This window comes from Parasteatoda tepidariorum, chromosome 3, assembly GCF_043381705.1.
Source record: "Parasteatoda tepidariorum isolate YZ-2023 chromosome 3, CAS_Ptep_4.0, whole genome shotgun sequence".
Taxonomy (NCBI): Eukaryota; Metazoa; Arthropoda; class Arachnida; order Araneae; family Theridiidae; genus Parasteatoda; species Parasteatoda tepidariorum.
In genome coordinates, this window is record NC_092206.1 from 81,130,270 (window position 1) to 81,151,951 (window position 21,682).

The window sequence follows — 21,682 nt, forward strand, 5'->3', positions numbered from 1 at the left end:
CAAATCTTTTATTAAATTTCTAGATTCTTTGTTTCATTTCATGTCAAAAATTTCTGAACATCATAAAAAAAATTTTTTGAATAGTTTCTTGAATAGTTGTCAGTCTAAGTTTATTCTTTGAAAAAATATCAAACAATTTTTTAAAAAGTTTATGTCAAAAAAACTTCAATTTAGGACTCAGGTAGAAAATTATTTTTGTACTACTGTTCTAAATTTGTATGATCCTAAGAAAATTCTGAATATAGAAAATTTTCTTTACCTTAATATTCAGTTCTATTTCTTTCTTCTTAAAAGTATGTTGAAGTGCAAAAAATTGTGCAAGGCAATGCTCATTGGAAGTTTTGGTTCATATCTTTTTTTTTTTTCCTTTTCAGAAAATTTCTAATCAAATTGATGTGTCCTCATTGTTAACAGTTAAAATTTTTTTCATAAATCAATTGAGGAATCAAATTTAATTAAAAAGATCTAGTTGTTGAACTTTTTACTTTTCTTTTCATCTTGTAAACAGTCAGCATCTGCATAAACAAGTTTTGAATCAAATAAAGCATGTTAGTGTAATTTCATGGTTACAAATTTCTCTACCCTTGTAGTTTGTAACAATATAATGCATATAAAAATGAGACTGCAAAACCTTTCTATACTTTGAGAAATTTTTTTAATTTTTTTTTATTGTCATTAAGGAGACAACAGTCTTAATATATGAAAATGAATATATGAATGAATGTCTGTTTCAAATTATCACAGACAAACAGTTTTTTTATTGTTTATTATTTTTTCTTTTTATATTAGCAAAATGAACCTCGAAACATTTATTTACTAATATCAGCAATCGATACTGTAATAATATTTAATGAGCATTTAATATCTTAGATATTAAATTAATAATATATTAATTTAATATCTTAAGCATTTTTAATATCTATGACATTTTGACAAAATTGACAATGATGATAGACATTTTTTAAAGTCTGTTCAGAAAAATGTCCTGAAAGCCACATTGTTTTAAGGTAAAAGGTCCATTTGCTGTGGTTCTAGTATAAAAGAATAAATTCATACCGTTTTTAAATAGAGTTGAATACTGCTTCAAACTTTAGACTTGCTCTCAACACCATGAATAATTCAGTAAGAATTAATAAAACATTCCTAATTCCTTAGCTGCTCTCAAACTTCTGTTTACTGGTAGAGAAAATTGCAAATTTTAATCTAGAAAATTTAAATTTTTCATCCATATTTTATTTATGAATGTATATTCTATCTATTTGATGCTGATAATGATGGTTTTTTTGTTTATTTTTAGATTGGAAATACTAATTTGTGAAAGAGCATTGGATTATATTTTTGGTTTAGTAAAAGTATGCTGCTTATTTAAATTTTATTTTTATGCAATTTGTTAAATAAAGTTATAGTTAAGGGTAGACAAAATTTAAGTCTCTTCATTTTGATTTATTAAAGACTTACATTTGATTGACTTCAAGATGACCTGAACTTTTATGGTCTGCACCTATGTTTATAGCTATTTTTGTTAAAATTTTAGTCAACTCTATAGAGTACTAATTTCTGAAATACTGATTTTATTGATGCCTAGAGTTTAACTTTTGTCTACTTATAGTAATATTAATTAAAAATTGTAACTCTTTTGTGTCAAGTAAAAATGATTTGTTTTCCTTTATGAATTTCTACTGTTTTTATTGACAAAAGTAAAAGAAAAGAAAGAAGAAAGTATTAATTTTAAGATAATTTTATTGCATGAAATTATTTAATGTTATTTTTATTATATAATATACCTATACCTTAATTTTAGTCTACTTTTTTAATTGTATTATTCATTCAAAATTTAAATATTTTCAAATGTGTTTAATTGTTAATTTATTACAAAGAATTGTAAAGGCTCTCTCTTTTCCTACTCATTATGAAATTCTTTCATATTTTGTATGAAAAAATTCTAGTCATCATTTTGTGTCCCAAGAAAAAAAAAAATTTTTTTTTAATGTTGTAATTCCATGGTGGAATTGTGATTAGCTGAGAAATATTAATACATATTGCCTGAATAGCATAGCAGTTACAGAAATAATTCATGTCATATCTGATACAAATATATTGATTTCTTGTTGAATATTTAGTGAGGCTGATTGGTTTTGCTCACAAAAAATGTTCAGTTAAAATATGTTGATTTAGTAAAAAAAAAAAAAATTCCATTGAAATAAATTATCTTTGCAGGGTTAGCAAAAGTCATGATTTTCTTTTTAATTTTTTTTCCAACTTTGATTATTTTTTATTTTTTTCTCCTGTTCCTATCAAACTGTATTGCAAATAAAATATTTTGAATTTCTAACTATAATTGTTAAAATCATAAAGAAAATAATTATTGCAAATAAAATCATAGTTATGTTTGTTGAAGCTCAACACCCTCATTAATTTGTAAAGACAGAAACTCTAACTGTCAATTGGTAAGAATAATAAATGAAAAAATAAAATGTTTTAGTTAAAAAATATTATTCTAAATTATTCTTGGCCAATCAAGTCTCTCTTCATTATCACATGTAAATGACATATTTATTAAGTTTTCTTGTATTCAAATAGATATAAAACTTTTTACCCACAATTAGTGTCCTTTTATTATTTATTAGTCTATTTCAGAAATGATTGTGCTCCAAAAAAAAATCCGAATGTTTCGGTAATCGCAAAATCCCAGGTTCAAAAGTTTCAAGAAATTATTTATGACATTTATGTATTAAAAAAAAAATTATGTTTTATTTAGAAATATTCGAACTCAAATTTATACTTGGCATCTCTTTCATTTGTAAATATTTTTTTTTAGTAGAATAATAAATGTGATACAACTTGTGATACAAAACTTATGAATAATTATTCATTTAAATTATGTTGCATAAAATTGATTTAGAATTTCATGTTTTGAAAATATTAATAATTTAAATTTATAAAGACGTTAATTTTTTGCAATACGTAATTAATGATTTTATTGGAGAAATTTTCAGGATTTTTGAGTTGGGCTCACAATCACCCCTGCTATTTTTAACATAGAAAAATAATTTAATCCAGCCCTCTCACTATTTTTTGAGGTAAAATGAAATCATATTTAAAAAAAAATCACATCTTTAAGTGTATATTTCTAAATTATTTTCAAAATAAATCAATAATTTCTGAAAAAAATTAGGTAAGAAGGAAAAAATTAGTTTTTTACACATAAAGAAATCTGCAATTGCTATATTCTAGCTAAGTAATACAAGGATTTTGGTAATTTTTAAAATACCCAATAAGTAGAAATTTTTATCTGTAGTATTAACCCTCATAGCATTAGACCCAGTTTTTTTCATGCTTTAAGCTAATGTAGAAAATATAAAATAAAAAATCCTGCCTCAAAAAAACTAGTATCCGTATGAAAAGAAAATTTCATAGCAGAAAAAAAAAAAATTCCTGATAATTTCATCCAAAGTGAGTTAAATTTTTAAGGTGATTTAAATTTTTAACTCATAGGATAGCAGGAATTTCATTGTAAATAATTTAATAAACATTTGCTATATTATTTTAAATATTGTTTTTTCATTGTTTTTATTGCTTTCATTTCATGGTTATTATTTTCTATTAAATTAAATTAAAATTTTTTTTTATAGCTTTTAAGCTTAAAAAGTTAAAGAAAATGGAAAACTTTGAAGAACATCAGCATATTAAAGGACGTCATATTTGTTTGAAGCAAAGAAATTTTAAGGTATGTATGTTTTAATTTATTTCAGTTAACAGCACTCTTAATAACTTGATAAGTGATAATATGCCATTATATTATTTTTGTTAAGTAAAACTATTGAACTGAAATATATCCATTCACTCATATTACTTTAATTTTGGTATGTAAATATTTGTAATTAATTACATGAAAATCATAAGATTCAATTAACATTGACACTTGTATAAATAAAAGTGTATTTTTAATATGATTACATATCAATAATTACAAATTAGTTACAGTTTTATGTAATGTACATTATGTAATCCATTATGATTTTTCTTTTCATAATATTTTGCTATTTAAACACTCCTTTTATTGTAATGTTTCTTAACAATTTTTTTATATTGAATGATTAATACAATTGAATGATTAATACAATTGAATGATTAATACAATTGAATTGTAAATTATCTCATACATGTTGTTGAATTTTCTGTATTGATTTAAGAGTACTGCACATTTTGTATGCCACTCAAGTGTTTTTATTAATCTTTCATTTCTTAAATGGGATATTTTTGTTAGAATACCTTAAAACTTTCTTTTTTTAGATTCCAACATTGTTCGGAATTAGCTATTTTTAATATAAAAATATGTTCTATAAATTTTTAGTATCTATTTTATTAGTAGTTCTTAAATCAAAAATCACTTTTAGATTTTTCTACATAAAAAAAGTAATGGATTGAAAATTTTTAGTGAAAGTTACATAGTGTCCCATCAATAAAGGTTGTTGATTTTATCTCTATTGAAAAATATTTGCATAATTTTTAATGATTAAAATCAGCAGAAGGGTCATATATATATTCGAAAAGTGTAAATTTAGATAAATTAACTGGCACGAAACTGATTAATAGTATGAGAACTGGAATAATCCTACTAGCATCTAAACTTTACACATTCGAAAACTAGCCAAAAAAAAAAAAAAAAAAAAAAAAAAAAAAAAAAAAAAAAAAAAAAAAAAAAAATAACAAAAAGAAAAAAACGAGAGAGAAAACAGAAATAGAAAAGGGAAGCACTGCCATTGGGGTGGGGGGCATTACCATGCTATCAGCGAAAGAGCAGTTTCTGCCATCAATGGTAAAATACCACACAGAACCATACTGCCCCAAGAGAGACTGATGAGCAAGAGATCAAAAGCAAGACTGAAGAAGATTATATACTAAGATTACGAAAATCATGTTAACTTCTCATAAAAATATTATTGCATTGCATATTTTTAATTATAATCTCTCTCTCTCACTCTCTATATGTAATGGATATAGAGAAAATATGGAAAAAATATGAAGATATTTTTTAGGTGAAGTAGAAAAATTATTAAAATAAAATATCTTTAAAAAAATTTGAAAGTTTGAAAAAAAATAAGGAAAAGATATAATCTTGTGATCAGCTCACATGATTATGTCTTCAAAAAAAGAGTGCTTTCTAATATTGTATTATTATAGTCAACGCAAAATATATCAATATAATAGTGTGAAGAGCACTAAAAAATTTTTTATGAAAATAAAATGAATTGAGCAAAAAATACAAATTAAAACATATCGAGCAAAAAAGAGAAAACAAAAATTCAACAAAATACAGAATATAGTTCAGTGCTATTTTAAGTGCTATTATTAAAAAAAAAGTGCTATTTTAATCATGTTTAAAACTATTTTCAAAGAAGTATTAAATATTAATTGGTAAGAAGAACCTTTTAATTTTATGTTTAAAGACTTAACTAAAGATGATATTAAAAATTTCTAACTTCATTCCATTGAAAAGATTTTATTGAATTAAAGAATGTTTCAACTTAAAGAACCTCTAATTGCTTAACATATTACATAAATAGTTATTTTAATATAAAAAGAGAAAGAAATTTAAAATGTATAAAAAATAATTAAAAGGTTTTAATACACTTTTTTGAAGTTGTGGCCTTAAAAAAGAGATCTTATACAGATATAATTAAATAATTAGATCTATTTTATTGAAATGAATCATGTATTTAATATTTTACTTTAAAAACATTTGAAGAATTATGGCAGTTTTAAGATCTGTCTTTTCGGACAATCAGAGAAATAATTAAATAAATTAATTTAATTCACTATAGTAAGGCATTGTAAAAATACAAGTTAACTAACTCAATTTTATAATATCTAGAATTTTTTTACAAATTTTATTTCTTTATAAATTATAATTGATGTATGGTTTAAAACTTTTAACTTTCAAATTGTGTATTTTTCAAGAATTGAAAGTTTTGTCCATGTTTAGCCGTTAAATTCATCAGGAGTTTTGTAATCAAATTTAAAGATTTCATGAGCAGATTCTTTAGACATTGGCAAAATTAAATTTTACTGAATAACTATAACTTTTAAAATAACTAAAAAGCTTGAATTATGTGTATAACTGCACGATAATAGATATGACAAATTGAAGCAATGTCCAAATTTGGAAGGAAAAAAAATTAATAAAAATATTAGTATTCTAATTAGCACAGTATGTGGAATTGTTATGTTGAAATAAATATAAATATATATTTTTTAATTTTATTTTTGGATAATGTAAGACACTTTTTACTATAGAAATAAGTGATAATCTTGTTTAACATGATCCATTAAAGTATTATCCTTAAAATCAAAACAAAACAATTCAAACTATTATTGTTTACTATATCAGGATTTCTGTTAACAAAACATTTTTAATGATTTTGTAAATAATTGCTTTTAATTAGTATCTATAAATTTTTTTACAAGAAGCTACCCAGGCTAGACTTAATTACTGTGAACTAAATTGGAAATCTTTTTTAAGTTATAAAATTAACTTATCAATGAAATGTTTTACTGTACCTTATTAAAACAGTTTATTTTTTTCCTGTTATAAAGGATGTTATAAGTAGAAATTTTCTTCATGTATAAATCAGAAAATTATTATATTATGTTATTTATTTGAATAATTGACCTCAGTGTATTAAGACACGGCCATCAACTGTTACTCTGTTTTTGTTATACAGTAGAGAACCATTTATCCGGTATCCAGATAACCGGGAAACCAGAAAACCGGGAAAAATTTTGCTTGAATTTCCCGCCATTTTAAACTAGAACGAAAAAAGCGGAAATTCGACTCATCCTTGAAGTTGAGTAGAGGAAAATGTAAGGAAGGGGAAGATTTTTTTCCCCGTTTACCCAGAGAAACGTCATTTCCTCCGTGACCTTGAAGGCAAGGAAAGGAGGATTGTTTTATTTTTTCCTTTAGGCAGTCAATCTGTGGCATGCTGATTTCGTTTTCTGCTTGATTTACGAGGGGGGTGGAGAAAATGCATTGCATGCATATCAGTGAACAGAAAAAGAAAAGAGAAAAATATATTTATTTGACATCGACTAATAAAAATAAAATCTTTTTCTTTTGAATAAATTCTCATTCTTTGGAAGAGCGGTATCAATTGCAAGTTTTTCTTGGTGTGGAATCACATCTGCTGTAATTAAAAATCTTGTTTTTATCAACAAAAAAAATAANCTTTAAAAAAATTTGAAAGTTTGAAAAAAAATAAGGAAAAGATATAATCTTGTGATCAGCTCACATGATTATGTCTTCAAAAAAAGAGTGCTTTCTAATATTGTATTATTATAGTCAACGCAAAATATATCAATATAATAGTGTGAAGAGCACTAAAAAATTTTTTATGAAAATAAAATGAATTGAGCAAAAAATACAAATTAAAACATATCGAGCAAGAAAGAGAAAATAAAAATTCAATAAAATACCGAATATAGTTCAGTGCTATTTTAAGTGCTATCATTAAAAAATAATTGCTATTTTAATCAATGTTTAAAACTATTTTCAAAGCAGAACCTTTTAATTTTAAGTTTAACTTAAAGATGGTATTAAAAATTTCTAACTCCATTCCATTGAAAAGATTTTATTGAATTAAGAAATATTTCAAATTAAAGAAACTTTAATTGCTTAACATATTACATAAATAGTTATTTTGATATAAAGAAAGATGGAAATTTAGAATGTACAAAAAATAATTAAAAGATTTTATACACTTTTTTAAAGTCGTCACCTTAAAAAAGAGATCTTATATAGATATTATTGAATAATTAGAACTATTTTATCGAAATAAATCATGTATTTAATTTTTTACTTTAAAAACATCTGAAGAATTATGGTAGTTTTAAGATCTTTCTTTTCAAACAATCAGAGAAATAATTAAATAAATTTAATTCACTATAGTAAAGCATTTTAAAAATACAAGTTAACTAACTCAATTTTATTACATCTAGAATTTTTTTTTATAATTTGTTTTGCTATAGTAGTAATTATTTTAATTTTATAAATATTATTTCTTTATATATTATAATTGATTTATGGTTTAAAACTTTTAGCTTTCAAATTGTCTATTTTTCAAGAATTGAAAGTTTTGTGTCTGTTTAGCCGTTAAATTCATAAGGAGTTTGTAATCAAATTTAAATATATCATGAGCAGATTCTTTAGACATTGGCAAAATTAAATTTTATTGAAAAACTATTAACTTTTAAAATAACCAAAAAGCTTGAATTATGTGTTTAACTGCACAATAAGAAATATGACAAATTGAAGCAATGTTAAAATTTTCAAGAAAAAAAAAGTAATAAAAATATTAGTATTCTAATTAGCACAGTATGTTGAATTTTATGTTGAAATAAAGATAAATATATATTTTTTAATTTTATTTTTGGATAATGTAAGACATTTTTTACTATTGAAATAAGTAATAATTTTGTTTAACATTATCCATTAAAGTGTTATCCTTAAAATTAAAACAAAACAATTCAAACAATTATTGTTTATTATATCAGGATTTCTGTTAACAAAACATTTTTAATGATTTTGTAAATAATTGTTTTTAATTAGTATCTATAAATTCTTTTAGGCCCAGGCTAGACTTAATTACTGTGAACTAAATTGGAAATCTTTTTTAAGTAATAAAATTAACTTATCAAGGAAATATTTTACTGTACCTTATTAAAACAGTTAATTTTTTTCTAGTTATAAAGGGTGCTATAAGTAGAAATTTTCTTCATGCATAAATCAGAAAATTACTATATTATGTTATTTATTTGAATAATTGACCTCAGTGTTATTAAGACACAGCCATCAACTGTAACTGTGTTTTTGTTGTATTTTCCAATTATAGAATGCAGGGTCCACGCTAAGGATTCCAACTTATTAGCCAAATATCAAAAGCATTTGCCAATTTTTGAAAGTCTTCGCAATTTTTTTCCCATAGAAAACTATTTTACGGTAGTTTGTTTCAGACTTATATTATTTTGACCCAATTCTAATTGGTTATGCGGCACATCTACTGAAAATTACTGCAATTGAATAAAAAATACTGATTTGTTAAAAAGAAATTCTTTTTGAGGATTGAGTTAAATATATATATATTTTTTTTCCTGTGGAAAAAAACATTCGCCAATACTTTCATGAAAACACAATTTTATGCACCAAATTTACTATTTTATCGCATTTGGTGAGTCGGCAAATGCTTATAGCGGCCCCTGGAATGTAAATAATTTTCAATTTTAAAATTAGATTTTTGCTTTTTTGTAAAATTTCAAAAGTGTCACGGGAAGCATTTTTAAATTTAAGGGCTAAAAAGTTGAATATCTTATTGGATCTGTTTTGAATTAGTTTCCAAATGCCTCTTTTTTTCTACAGTTAGAAAAAAGTTTATTTGAATCCGCAGGCTTAGAATAATAATTTTTAAGTTTTGCGATGTTAAAATAAATGTAATGCCTAATAAGATATGTATTGTGGCATTACTAAAATGAGTAATGCCAATAATAAAGTTTTATAAATAAATTATAAAAGTGGGTATAAAAATAACTATCTTGAAATGCATTATTTTTAATACCGCAGACTTTTTTCCCCTTCCATTTATAAACTGCTTTGTAGTTATTGTGAATATTGGCTTGGTAACACAGAGTATTTGAAAAGCGTGAACTTGACGATTGTTGTAAAGCAACAAATTTAACAGATTTTTTTTTTTATATATAAGTTGAAAGTGCTGTTAAATGAAGGAAGGAACAAATCTTTTAATTCATGCCATAATTATACAAAATGTCAGCTTTTTTCTTGGAAAAGCCAAATTCACACTTAAAGTTTTTAGAAACACATTTTTGCGTTCCAATGCAGAAAAAATTTTAGGCGTCTATTCTTTTAGTCAGTTGCTGATCACACCGTATACAAAGAACTTACTCAACATTTGTTACATTTGTGAAAGAACGAGATTCAGAGTTCTAATAAAACCTTGTCAGATCCTATACAAATACTGAAATTAAAATGTTTTTGATGACTAACTTAAGTCGAAGAAATCTTTGGCAACATTGTATCCCTTATTTTTCTTTATGGGGAATTTTTTAGGATAAATGTTCTGAATTTAATCCTTAAATAATTGAGGATCTGAAAATTAACTGTATGTTATTAACAGAATTAAATATAAGGCATGATCAGTTCCCAAGAAGTTTGATATTATGAATAATTATTATTAATGTTAAATCAATTAAAAAAATTATATTTTTTTGAGAAATTTTTCTCTTAACAATTAGCAAAAAATAATTGTTTTAAATTGAGTTGTTTTTATGTAAAATTATCCAACTATGTGTACAGGAACTTTTAGGATATTACGTCATATAATAGCGTAGTAGAATCATGATTAGCTGTGTTTATATCACATGTAACTTGATTATACGAAAGTTTTTCATTGCCCCTCCAGATTAACAACCAAACATTTCTGAGTTTTTTTTTTTTTCATTTGTAAATTTTAATTAAAATAAATTTTAGGATTTGTAAAGTTTTATTAAAAATGTTTGATATTTAGATCATGCTTTAAATATACATGATTTGTTAGCTGTTTTGTGGGATTTATAAGTAGCAAAAATGTGACTTTAAAATGTTATATGATATGACTTCAAAAAGTAACTATTTAATACACAATTCTGGAAATTCATTTTAATATAGCATAAAAAATTATGCATTTGAAACTGCCATCTTTAATAATTTATAAGGACTTTTATTACTGTTGTTGGGTCCTCTGTCACTATTCAATACAGTAGAACCTTGATCCTTCATTTCTCATGGGATCATTCATTGCAAACAATAGATACTGAAAAACAACAAATGTGAGTCAACACAAACTATTAAATAATGGCTTGAAAATAATAGGTTTGAAAATTAGGTAATAAATTTACCATAAGCATGAAACATTTTTGAAAAATGATGTGCTCATAGCAAAAATATTTACAATGCGTACGAAAGATGAATAAATTTTTCATTTATTTAAAATATTTGGAAATATTGGTTTGAATAATCTTTTCCTTTCTTATCCCAAACGTTAAATTTTCGACATTTGTAACAAAATTATGCTCATTATTTGTGAATTTGTGTCAAATGTTGGTAATGGTCGAAGTTTCGTTTTGCTACTTTTCTCGATATCACTTTGCACTTCTTTAGCTTTTGCAGCCATTTTTCGAACTGACAATACCACAAGTTTGAATATGTTGTTTAAGGCATTGTTGTTTCAGACATGATATTTGAAGCATTTTCCTCTGAACGGAAACAAATCCTTACTTTCTTCTTCCTTATTAGCATCAGGAGTTACGGTTTTTCTTCTAAAAATGAAATAATAATTTTTTTTTTAAACCTTGGTAGATTTTTAGAATGATTAACACAGGAATCTACTAGTTTCATAAATAATATAAAATGGGTATTATTAACATTAAGAGAATAGTATTTGTGATGGGAACATTTAAACAAGATGATAAATACAGGAATGATGGATTGAGGCTCGATTGTATAATAAGTGGTTATTATACCTATTTCAATTTATGATACTGTTTATAATTTTATTTGTTGTTATTGTACAAATTTATATCTTCCTTTTGTTCTATATATGTTTCTAATGTTTAAAATAGCAATATTTGTATTTCATAAATGCCCTTTGTTATAGTGGCAAGGTTAAGAATTCATTTCAAAATGGGCTTAAATATTAAAAATAGAAATATAGTATGTAATTTATAGTTGAATCTTATTTTCGAGAACTTATTTAACTAAACATGTGCATTATATTATGAGAATATTGTAGTTATAAATTTACTAGAACCTTTTTCTTATTACCTAATTGTATTACTAAAATAGTTCTAATTCCATGAAATTACAATATACTGTAAAATTGTTAGAATGAGGGAAAATTTATGGAATTTTTTGCAGGTGAGAGTGCATATCATTATTTTGATACAAATTGGGCAAAATTCAGCAATAAACTTGAATAGTGACTGATTTTTGAATTAATGTTAACAATAAGTAGTGAATGCAATTTTATCATTACTTAGAAAAGCTTCTTTTAAAAATTATACTCAAGTATGATTAAATTTATTTGATGTTCAAAAAAAGTTTCTTGCTTTAAATTGTTCTGAATTAGCTAAAGAGCTTTCTTTTTTTCTGATGGAAAATTGTCTTGTTTAACAAATATATGTTCTAGGATTTTGTGAAGCAAGTAAAATTCACATACTGTATAAGAACCAATTTTTAGATTAACTCTCATTAGAAAAATTGAAGGAATAAGTTGGTTTTCCTGTTTTACTAATAAAATTGGTTTTAGTTACTATTTCCAAAAAAGCTTGTTATTTCAAACTTTTTGATACATGTATTCTACCCATTTGCTACTTACAGCAGAAATCAGAGCCTGAACATTAAATTTTTCTCTTTAAAATAGTATTTGCAGTTAGCTTTAACCATTTCAGACTTCACGAAAGATTTATGGGAAATATTTTAACTAATGATGTGAAAATATTTCTTCCTTTCTGTCATGAATATTTTTTTTGAAATAGTATCAACAATTTTTAGATGAGCATAGTCATTAGAAATGTTGAAAAAGACCCTGGCCTAATGGGCCTTTCTCCAGCTGTGCATTTAAACATGTTTTACATTAGTTTATAACTTTGAAAGGGTTTCATATTGTTAAAAGTAATAATATACTAAGTTTTTCTTTTCAACGCTATTTTTTGTTGTCATTCTTTTCATTATTTTACTAATTTTTGAGTAAGTTAGTGATACCAATGCATTTTGTATTATTGTTGATTTTAATGAATACTTTATTAGCACTGGTATAGTTGATTGATTTTAAACATTTACATCATATTTTTATCATTTACTACTCTCACACTTATGTATTTGCCTCAATTTTTATTTTAATCAAATTTGATATTTTATTTTAATTTTTCAAAACTATTTAACTTAACGATTTTTTTGCTTTTAATTATCTTTGCTATATTTTAATAGTGTTAATTATTTTTATTAGGTCCGCATTTCATGAGTATGAATGAAAAAAACAGGCATGTGTCTGTCCCACAACCTCTACCCCCCAGCTATGGTCCACCAGTTCCTCCAGTTGGCCCAGGACCAGGTGGGGCACCTGCTGTGGGACAGCAACCTTGGATGCCTAATCCTGTCCATCCATCACCTTATCACATGCCTCATCAAGGTTTTCCTGCAAATTATAAAAATAATGCTCCTGTTCGAGCTCCTGGGTATCCACCACCAATGCATCATGCTGGATTTATACAACGTTATCCTGCATATGATGCACAGTGCCAAAGCTTCCCATTCGGGAAAATTCACGAAGGTCCGGTTCGTCCACCCACTCCATCTGCATACCCTATTGTGAGACACTATAATTCTCAGCATCCTTACAGTGAACCCCCTAAGGATTCGATGCCAAAAAATTCACTGGATGGGTTCCCTCAAAGTAAGAGTCCTGGTCAGAATGTGTCAGTGAAAGAACAAAATCATGTAAAAACTCACGAGAAGAATGGAAGGGATGACGTGTTGTCTTCTCCATCTGATGGTAAGAGTGATTCTGAAACTAATCATACGACAACAGAATCGTGTCCTGATGATACCAGGTCTCCAACAAGTTGTGATAAACAGGAACATTTTTATGCAGACAAAAGTGAAAGTTCTATTAAGTCAGTCAGTGATTCTAACTCTCACATGGAAAAGTGTAAAACTAATAATAACAGTGACACTAATGATAGCCAAACATTTCCTTCCATAAATAGCAATAATCAAGCCAAAAAAGATCTATCACATGCACCATATGAAATGAGACTTCACGGTGTGCCGTACCAACACAATGACAATATGTATGGGATGATTCCTGATAGTGAACGGCGAATGCACAATAACTTGCACCACAATCCAAATATGAGTATGAATTCACATCATATGAGTGATCCAATTCATTTTGGCTATCGCGGCCATCCGAGAGGTAGTTTAAATGATGTGGATAAATACTCTGATATGGATTTCTCAGAAAAGAGCAATCCTTCTGAAAATGTCTTCCAAGTTCCTTCCATATCTTCAACTACTCCCCCTAAGATCTTCCCACCCATCCCACCGTCACCCATCTCTGAATCTTGGGAAGATGCAAAGTATTATCAACCCCAAGAAGATGCGGATATCGAAAAAGTCCCAAGAAAAAAGCGGAAACGATGTGGCGAGTGTCCAGGCTGCTTGCAGAAACAAAATTGCGGGAGGTGTGGACCTTGCCGGAGTGTAAGGAGTCATCAGATTTGCAAAATGCGTAAATGTGAGTCGTTGAAGACCAAAAAAGAAAAGGTAAGCATCTTAAGGCTTATTTGTTAAATTTTTTGATATGTACTATATTGCACTATTGTGAACCATAAGGAATTATTTTTCCTCCTAAATCTAGAGACTTATTTTCAATGAAATACCACTTTGGTTTTATTGAAACAAAAAACCTCCATGCTCAATTTTTTTTTTCTTATGCTAACTTTAAAATGCTCAAATTTTTTGGTCAAAATTCACTACACTTGATTGCTACTCAACAAAATTTGCCTCTGGATTAACTATTGGAATCATATTTCTCAGATTGTAACATCTCCTTTCCTCACCATATATTGAGAGGCAAAATCCTATTCTATCAGAAAAAGAAGAGTACATTTTGAGAAAGTACCTGATTTCATAACTTAAATTATCATCTGTGGCTTCTTTATTTAGTTCTATGTTTTAACAGTTAAGATTTCAAATTATTGTTGGTACAATGACCTCAAATCATACTCAAAATACCTCATTCGATAATTAGATTAATACTTATAAAAGGTGATATATTTTTTATTTTTTTCTCTTTTTATTTTATAATAAAATGCATGTTTTTCCTTCCCAAGAACTACAGTTTTAGGAGCTGTGAGGTGAAAAAATGAAAAAAATATTTTGGGAAAGGGATAATAGTACTGATGTTGATAAGAGGAAAATTTTTTTTTCTTTAATCCTGTTTTGTTCATAGTTTTTTTTTTATTGATTTTATATAACATCATTATTTAAAATCATTATTTATTGTAACAAGCTTGTTCGCAATGTAAATAAATAATTACTTTTGGTTTAATTATCCATTGCATATTACAAATAAAACAGTACTTGAATAACTATTGAAAAAGTTCAGAACTCTTAATCGATTGACTCAGTGGGCAGTTTTTCTTTAAAAAAAAAAAATAAAAAAAAATTCTGCAATATTCGTGTCAAATGCTCTTGTTACATTGCCGCTATTGATAATGAGTTGTCGTTTTTGTCATTTTTTGTGAAGTCAAATATAAACCCACTATAATATATGAAAAAAGACCTATCTTTAAATGCCGATCTTTTTTTATTCACTTGAGTAATTAATATGAAAATCGGAGGCATTTGAAGCCTGAGCCTACTTGATATCACGTGACATGATCCTTCTTTGTCAGGATTTCGGGCGTATTGGAACTGCCTCTTCCGGATTTCGAGTATCCGACAGTGGTGTTCACAGGGGGGATGTGAAGGAAACGGCATCTAGTTAAAGGGGCATTTAATCGAAGACAAAGTACTCTAAAACCTTTAAACTGACACCGTTATTCTTTGTATTATGATTAAATCTTTTTAATAGGTAAAGTTCCCTTTTATTTTAAATTTTTGGTATGCTCATTAATTTAATAAAGTTTGCGGAAGTCTCCCCTCAATTCTGTCTAAAACTATAATTTTAAACACGTTTTGGCAATAGTAACGATAGAAGATTCATGTGATAAGTCTCTTTTTAAACATTTTGTATAAATATCCGAGCAGCTAACTCAGATGAAAAAATTTCTGTTATATTATATTGAGGGTGCACAACCTTTTTGAATGAAGGGCCACTTGCACAGGATATTGACTAACGAAGGGCCGCATGCATATTTATCATGTTTAGCAAATATGATAATTTTTATCTTTAAAATTGGTGTTTTAAACACTAATTATTTTTAATTATTAGAATTCATTCAGATTTATGATGAAATTGACTAAAACAAAGCACGACAAAAAGTGGAATTATTTTTATGAATAGTTTTACAATTTTGAATACTTGTGTCAAACTGAAATGAGCGTTACCCGGTACTAGATACCCGGGAAATTGGCCGGGTCCGGGTACTAAAATTCTCTTACCAATTAATTGCGTGGGTATTCTGTACATCTCTAGTATTGTATATTAAAAAGTTTACAAGACATTTTTGATTATCTTTTTCCTATCAACAAGGATTTCATGTGGACATAACAATTTTGATTTAAAAATGACTAATATTAAGTGTACTTTTTAGAAAACTGAAAAGGGTTTTCAGATTGTAACATTATTCCATCCTTTAACGCGATATTTCCTCAAAAAGATACTCAGATAGAAAAAAATAAAAAAAAGTCGTTTTCAAATGGAAAGGAGTATAAATTTAAATGCATTTTCCTATTGGACGTACACGACGAAAAATGACAGCCACTGAGATTGGATTTGTCATGATTTATTATTTTCTTCTACAATTTCTTCCGATATACAATTTTTTTTTTTTTTTTATCATCCTCTTTTGCTACGAAAATAAATAAGTAAATAATGCGCATATATTTTTATGATAAAAAAAAGGGACGAAAAGAAGCATAAAAATAGGGTCAACGCCACTAAAAAAAATAAAATAAAAAAAATCTGCACCAATAAAAATTTCTTACGCTGCTTTCAGCATTTTTAGGAAACCGATCGATTTTTCCATCCAGGTCCTTCATTCCCCGCTCACAGAACTGAAAGCAAATACATTAAGAATGCAGCAAGCTTTGCCATTCTCTCTATTTCTCCCCTTTTCCCCGTTTTCTCCCAGAAAATTCAGTTTTCCCCGTTCATTCCGAGATGCTTGGCATGCGAAACCTGCGGTGTAGACAGATTAAGGGGGCGTCCACTAATGAAAATTAACAGATTAGCCGCGGGGCATCACAATTTGCGTGAGAGCTTTCAAATTTTTACTTATTTTATTTCAGAAGTGCGTGGGATTTCTCGTTGGGATGGTCCCTTTTATTGATACTGTCTAAGAAAAACTTTTTTTTTTTTGTTCATCTTTTTAACTTGGATTCAAGAGTTTTTTTTTCTCTTAGAGAATTCCTAAGTGTATTTCTTTCCCAGGCTTTTAACTTTTTCTATGTTTATGAAAAGTTTTCGACTTCTTGCAGAAAATATGAAACGAGTTCCATTATATGTAATACGATAATAAGATTCCTTTTTAGAGGCAATGAATGATTTGAAAAGCTTTAGTTAGACGCCGTATTCTAATATTAATTGAATTGTGATACGTTAAAGTTACTTTTTTTTGTACCATATAAGTCACGATTCTCAATTTTTATCTATCATTTTTATTTATCCTTTTTCAATATCTTTGATTTGAAAAACATATTGACAGTTTAACCTATCATATTTTATTTCAACAATACTAACTTAGTTTCTCACCATTAGATTAGTAAATCACCAAAGTGCGGGATCACCAAGCGGGAGAGAAATTTCTTAATAGTAATCTAACGTGACCTCTCTAATTGGAGATGAGATGACTGACTCATGGGAAGTATTGATAGTGTATCCTGTTTTTGGCCCAATAGTACAATTACCGAATGCGGCTAGACAACGCTAAATTCGCCACATTACTTCAATATATCGAAATTTATGGGTGCTATAAACTAAACTTGTTATAGGTATGTAAAGGAGGAGTGTAAAAAGAAATTAACCAGTTAAATTACAAAATGTTGTTAATGTTACTAGTATGGAATTCACATTTTTCGTTAAGGTTGAATTGCGATTTTAATAACACGCTTGTGTGATTTGAATAACATACATCTGCTTGTTTATCATTAGATGTATACGTTATACATCTTACTATTATGATCGTAATATCGCTAAAAGTATGTAAAAATTTCTGGATTTTGCAAAATTCAGGGCAATTTTGTACCCTACGGTCTTAGCATTATTTAATTTACGCAATTGTCAACGTGGAGTGTGTTATTCAGTGAAATATGGCAAGTAAAAATAATAGAAAACATAGATATTAAGCTGTTAAAAGATTCAACATGTATGACTTATTAGGAAATGGTGATAATCCAACGAAAAATTAAATAACAATATTAGTATCGAATTTATGTTCGCTAAATCCACAAATAATATTCTGGAAAAAGAGTGTCTTGTAAAAATATTTGAAGCTGATTGATGCTATTTTGGAATGCAAAAATATATTTCTGGATGATGCGATAGATAAAATTATTTAATCAAAAACTGTCTAAATTGACCGATTTGTGCAAAATCCATAGTTTATGATGTCATTGAGGGGGATGATCTCACTACGATGCTTATGTTCCAGAGTTGGCCGTTGATTACAGTAATCGATTACAACTGTAATTGATTACAGATAATTACAGCTATGTAATCAANCAGTCGAGGGGAAGAAGAGGTGAAATAACATGTCCTGTGAGACAGCTTAGTGTTCAGTCGATAACTTTATTTTGTCATTTACTTGACAACGAGACGATAGATTTCATTGCTATGTGCATTTTTTTTTTAAATCTTTTATTTTGTATCTTTTATTATTTCCTAGGCAGTCGTAAGGCGATTATCAAGTCAAATCAAATGCTAAAAATAATGAATAGGTATAATTAAATCCCTAAGCTGTATCAATTAATCAAGCTTACAAACTTAAAAACTCTTCATAAAAATTTCATTTGCTTTGGAAACATTTGGAGTATTTGCTGTTAAGTATCTCTTTATGTTGCAACGTTTATGTATATATATTTTTTTAATTTATCATTTATTTATTTTTTAAATTTGAAATTCGTTTTTCTACTGAAAATTACTGAAAGCTTTGATCTAAGCACGCTCTTTGTGTTTGAATTTGGATTACATATTTTAACTGTAACCTGCTCTGCTTTGTACCATGCATATCACAGAGATGCCAACTTGCTCCGGACAGCAAGTATATATTTTAAAGTGGTAGTTTATCAATTTTGATTCTTGGTCTAATAAATTCAATTTAGTAGATTTTTATCCACCACTATTTCTAAATAATTCGCTTATATAATTCACCACTTTATAGTATTTAAGTCACGCCATACCTTTTAAAAAGCAAGCAAAAATGATCAAATATTTTCAAAATTTACTTCGTAGTTACTTACCATTTTTTTAATTTTAATGGCGTGTCCGGAGCAGTTGGCATCTCTGATATCATATTTTATGTTTCTGATGTTAAGCCTCTTGAAAGAATAGGTTTACTTGAATTACTTTTATAGATTTAGTGTTAAGGTTAAATACGCTGATTATTTTTGCTTTGTTTTGCTGATGAAAAATTTTATTATTGGAATTAATGGAAAAGTAATTGAAATTTAACGACAATAATTGAAATTTAAGACAGTTTTTACATTGTTGTATTAGAAAGAATTTTAAACTTTAGAAATAATTAAATTATAAAGAATTAAAACTGTATTTATCCATTTATTTATTCAATTTATATTATATTTTTTATAGTTATTTTTTTGTTATTTTTCTTTAATAAAAATTCTCGTTTAAATTAGTTTTTATAAACAGAAGATTTTGATCGTCTGTTTAAAATGGAATTTCTCTGAACAGTCCCCCATTCTTCATTGATTTCCTGAAAGTTAGGATATTTTTAACTACATGTATCGATTTTTGTTTAAAGACGAGCTTAAAATGCCAGTTCATGATTTGAGTTGAGGCTGAGAGTTAGTACTTCTACCCGTCAATTGCTCTCTGCAGCGGAGGAAATTAAAAATGCTTTCTTAATCATGCATTTGAAATCCCAGTTAATTGAATTCGCTCTTTGCAAACTTTTGTCCCATTCTTTTATCACGGTAATATAATTGTATTACGATTCTTATTTCCAAAATTAACTTGTCTTAATACTTTGATTTAGCCGTAGCTTTTAAATTTATTTTTAATATTTTTTCCCCACCAATTTCTTGAAGTTCGTGTTTGTAAGGTATTTTATGGTGACATCATGATCTGTTATTTTCTATTTTTCTTTTTAATTTTATTTTTTAAAGGCCTTAGTTAACTGCTTTAGAGTATATAATGCTGCTGAACTGTAGAGGCAATTTATTGTATGTCCTTTAGCTATAATGATCGCTGTATAAGTTCTTCGACGTTGGCATGCCGAAATCACGTGGTGTCAAACACTATTCTTTTAATTATTTCATCTGAGGGGGACGGAGTCTTCTTCGGGGACAGATTTCGCAATACGCAAGTATACCATAACGTATACTATATGATAACGAATTTCTTTCAATTTTTCGTATAATTTGTTTTTCCATTCGACACTGCTCTGTAACACTGTATGATTTTCTTATCTTCAGTATGTAATATTGTTTAAAGTAACAATCGATTCGATCTTGATCGATTCGATTATAGCTGTAATCGATTTCGTATCTTGAGCCTTTAAACATTTATTGTAATTCAATTTTCAAGTGGTCCTATTGGGAAAAAATCATGTTTATTGTAAATATTTAAAAGAAATTTTTTCCCTCTGAGTTTTACTGATTTTATAAATAACTAGTTATTTAATCACTTAAATGTATCGAGAAATATCTTATTAACTGTCTTTCATTGAATGCGTTAGGACATTTTAAAAATTAAAGTAAGCTTTCAAAATTTGCATCAACTAATGCTGTGCAGAAAATTGATATCCAGAAACTCGTGGTACATTTTTTGGGAGGGAAAAAGCATGAACATTTGAAATAAATAAACTGTTTCTAAGAATTTTCGTTGATCGCATCATTTATTACTCGAATATTATTTTAATGTGTTCTTTTTCTAACATTAAATAATTTTTTTAATAATGAAATATGAACGATACTCTTAGGTATCGAAAAAATTTTCGTAAGGTAAAATAAAATTTTTAAAGGCAATTTTTTCTGATTTTAAACAAACGCGGCTTACAATGACTTTGCACTCTGAGTTGGAAAAGTTGTTTTTCTAATTGAACATTCAGTTGAACTGCATTTAATGACGAAAAATATTGTTTTGCAGTTAAAGCAATAATTTTCGCAACACATTGTGTCTCATTATTTAAAAAGTTTTGATAGCTATTAAATTGAATAATAAATAAATATCCATTCATAAAAATAACTTTCGGTTCCTCCAGTTTTAAAATTGTTTGCAAAAAGCCTCTAAATTCAGCAGTCTTCTGGGGTATAGCATAGAATGCCAATGTTTATAGTTGTTAGATGTAAACATGGTAGTATGGAATTAAATCATTAGAAACGGTTTCCCCCTTGCATAATCTGCATAAACCTCTTAAAATTTTTCTAACTAAATGTTTTATAACCCTCATTATTTTACGTAAATTTGAAGGAAAAATTTCCTCTTTCGATTAAAGAAATTTTAGCGAATTAAAAATATTGATTTTCTCATATTCATTAAAAAGACACTTTCATACTTAAAATTGATTTCTGTTTCTGTAACTTCTTTTGATTCACACAGTGATTTAAGTTTAATCACATTAGATAAAAATGAGTTTCGAAGAGTCAAATTTTCGAAGTTTAATTTCAGGCTCACTCTGTTCACTTTTTCCGGAAAAGTTGTTGTGAATTTGACATTATAAATTGTTG

General features: G+C 27.0%; 1 protein-coding gene across 8 annotated transcripts in view; it reads left to right on the forward strand.

The window, feature by feature from the left end:
* The window catches only part of LOC107446842 (methylcytosine dioxygenase tet3-A), a 76,937-nt gene that overhangs the window by 27,725 nt on the left and 27,530 nt on the right, over window positions 1–21,682 (forward strand). For 6 of the 8 annotated variants that reach the window (XM_043041983.2, XM_043041990.2, XM_043041985.2 and 3 more), the window contains exons 2-4: window positions 1,298–1,352; window positions 3,633–3,727; window positions 13,056–14,374. In XM_043041983.2, coding sequence (XP_042897917.1) covers window positions 13,067–14,374 — 1,308 coding nt within the window. In that variant the 5' untranslated portion in view covers window positions 1,298–1,352; window positions 3,633–3,727; window positions 13,056–13,066. Of the gene's footprint in view, window positions 1–1,297; window positions 1,353–3,632; window positions 3,728–4,406; window positions 4,469–13,055; window positions 14,375–21,682 lie in introns of those variants that run through there. The other 2 variants (XM_043041987.2, XM_043041989.2) reach the window with 2 other exon arrangements.